Source organism: Juglans microcarpa x Juglans regia, chromosome 5D (genome assembly GCF_004785595.1).
Source record: "Juglans microcarpa x Juglans regia isolate MS1-56 chromosome 5D, Jm3101_v1.0, whole genome shotgun sequence".
Classification (NCBI taxonomy): domain Eukaryota; kingdom Viridiplantae; phylum Streptophyta; class Magnoliopsida; order Fagales; family Juglandaceae; genus Juglans; species Juglans microcarpa x Juglans regia.
The window spans coordinates 25,798,691-25,801,774 of NC_054602.1; the positions used below are offsets into that span (position 1 = coordinate 25,798,691).

A 3,084-nucleotide genomic window follows, 5' to 3' on the forward strand; every position below is an offset into this window, starting at 1 on the left:
ATCAGCTACTATTTATCACCCCACATCTCACACTTTATGAAAATCTATAAATGTGAAGTGTGAAAGTGAATAGTAACTGATGCACATAGCATTCATCATATTATATATATATATATATATCATTTTAAAACTTGTGCTTTTTTATTCAAAGTGAACAGCCTCACCGAAAGGGCCAAATTAAAAGTACCCCAGAGGCCAGGACCCCATCTATATATATCGATTCATGACCTCGAGTCTCTGACTCTCTGTCCCTCTCATTCCTTGTATTTTTCCGACTAACATTAATGCAGGCAGGAAATTAAATCACCATACAAAAAAATGAACACGCAATGCACTCACAAATTAATGTTCCAATTTCTTTCTTTTATTGGAACCCTAGCTAGTTTGGACGTTCGAGAACGCTTGCAGCAATCTTATTGGCAAGTGGAACCAATCTTAATAAACCCTCACTATTTTTTTTCATAAAAAATAAAGAAGTAAAAATTTGAGTAATGTCCTTTGTGTAATGCAAGCAAACAGTAAAAAATCCAATTTTATTTTCAACCCCAGCACTCAGGTGTTAGGGAATGGTCTCGCTTGGGATCCCTGCAATAGTCATACACCATATGGTGGCTTTGAACCCATCTCATGGCCCAGTTTTGTTGTCGAGTCAGCCCACCGGACCGGTACGGAGAGGCGGAGACCGGGTGACACCAAGCGGGTGCATAGGCAGAGCAACCGCTGGCTTTGAAATTGGTGTACCTTGCCACAAATGGCTGGTACCTATAGTCGGCTTTATATTTGCCATCTTCGGTGGCCCATGAGGAGGCATCCCATATGGAACCATATACCCACATTGGCCTCAGTGGAAAGGTTGCTGCACTCTTCCTCGGGTACCTCCTTATGGGAACATCATCCACGAGGAATCTGAGAAAGGGAATAACAACAAAACAAAACAAATTAATGTGACAAACCAACCACAGGAATTTTATGAATCAGCATGCCATTATTCATTTTTAGAACCCACACTTATAGTATTTTTTTTTTTTTTTTCAATATAATGTGAGAGTGCTTTTCATAGGGTGTGAGAGTTTTTTCATAGGTGTGAGCTGTCGGATTGTGAATAGTAACTGATAAAAAGAATTTTTCTACCAACAATATTTACACTTGATATTATATGGAATAATATACCATGCTTTTTGAGATGCTATAATAAATGACCAACCAATCAACTTCTATATATGCACTCACATGACATGGATATAATTTATAATCAATATATGCAAATGTAAAATAAATAATAAAAAAAATCTCATATTTTATTTTAACAGAAATTGAGAGTTCTATTTTGAAAGGACAAGACTCTTTCTTTGATATTCCTATTGACAAATCATTTAGTTCTATTTTGAGAGGACAAGACTCTTTTCGATCATAGTTCTCATGTAATAATTCATCTGGGACACAGCAATAATTACCTAACTCCAAATGTCGATCATTGAAGTTCGAGAAGTATTTAATGATAATAAGTTGGAATTAGAATTGATCAGAGAACATGAAGAAATTAACGTGAGAATGAAACGAATTCCATCCATACGTATTACTGATCATGAGACTTCATTAGTCTTCAGAGAATTGATTAATATATAATTAGTTTTGAGAGAGAATGGCATTAATTCGATCAAAACTCAAAACTAAATCTACTTACATGAGTTCTTTAGGACTCCACAATATTGCATAGTGATGGAAGTCTTTGGTGGGATCAAACCATAAATGGAACTTCATTTCTCTGCCAATAATCCTCCCATCCCCACTCCCTCTGATGTAGACATTTGTCTGCAAGGTATAAGGCTTCCCAAATGTAGTCCCCAGGAACTCAATGTCAACTTCATCGTGGAAACCCGGATGAGCTTCATTGTTCGAGAGCTGCCATTGATCAATTCAATAAACGTACAACAAAAAAAGATAAAAAGATATTATTCTGAAGAACTCTCACATAGAAAGCTGTTATGACTCCGGCAGTGTAACCCGATTGAAGCTTAATGGAGGCACCAAAGTACCCAGATCGAAATGCACGGACAGACTTGAACCCACTTCCTGTTATTCAACAACCAAGAGATATTCATAAAAGTGGAAAACAATCAGGCTTTCCACAAAAGAATACATTACAAAATAGATGAGTGAGAGTGAGACCTGAGGTACGATCAAGCCAAATTGTTAATGCATTTTGATCAAATCTTTGGTGAGTAGGACCCCAGAGGTTTCTATATCCGTCGTAAAAGCTCATGGACCTGAACTTAGAGCTTGGCCAGAAGCCAGGTGAAGGTGGCCACTGAGCATTGCTTATTGAAAGGACCATAAGGCTTAGGATTAGGAAATATTGTAAGAAAGCCATAAAGAGGGAAAGAAGATGAAGAGAATTGTCGAGAGAAAGTGGAATGATTGAGTGTGTATAAATGCAGGGTGAGAGAGTGAGACACAGAACAGAAGTATGGCTACAGTACTGTTTGACATAAATAAGAAGATTAGTGGGTCCCGGAGGAAGATAGATTAGGAGGAGAGGCAAGAAAAATATTTAAAAAAAAAAAACCAAAGAAATTGCTGACAAATTTAGAATAGAAGTAGGGTCTGAAAAGCTCGATATATAGGACAATAATATACTTGGCAATAAGTAGCGACTATTTGTAAGTTTTTTTACCCCCCGTACGACTGCAGCTTTGTTCCCCACCCATAATCGAGAAACGCGTTAGCTAGTTTAATTGAAGGAAAAATTTAATTATAACCGATTTTACATATTAATATATGTATCTATTTAATATAATTGATTAAAAAGTAAATTTTATTAAAAATAGTATTAATTTAAATTTAAAATATAAAAATAAGAATATTAATATACACATTGGTACGTAAATTTACTTTTACATAATAAAACTATTAATTTAATCTCTTAAATGTGCTTTTCAGACGTTATGTGTGGTGGTGAACCATTTTGTGTCAATTTCCTGCTACATGCATTTCCGTCTCTGCCTTCAAAGCAACAATCTCCTATTCGGTTAAAACCCCAACTTGTGCACTTAGGATTGGTTTGGATTAAAAAATGATATGAGA

At 35.9% G+C, this 3,084-nt stretch overlaps 1 protein-coding gene across 1 annotated transcript; it reads right to left on the reverse strand.

Annotated features, from left to right (window-relative positions):
- Positions 1 to 330: 330 nt before the first annotated feature.
- On the reverse strand, positions 331 to 2,459 carry LOC121264113 (probable xyloglucan endotransglucosylase/hydrolase protein 32). The gene is made up of 4 exons (XM_041167169.1): positions 2,170 to 2,459; positions 1,973 to 2,073; positions 1,685 to 1,902; positions 331 to 906 (listed from the first exon to the last, which is right to left on the reverse strand). The coding sequence occupies exons 1-4, from the start codon at positions 2,369 to 2,371 to the stop codon at positions 540 to 542; spliced, it is 888 nt and encodes a 295-aa protein (XP_041023103.1). The 5' UTR covers positions 2,372 to 2,459; the 3' UTR covers positions 331 to 539.
- Between the last annotated feature and the right edge of the window lie 625 nt (positions 2,460 to 3,084).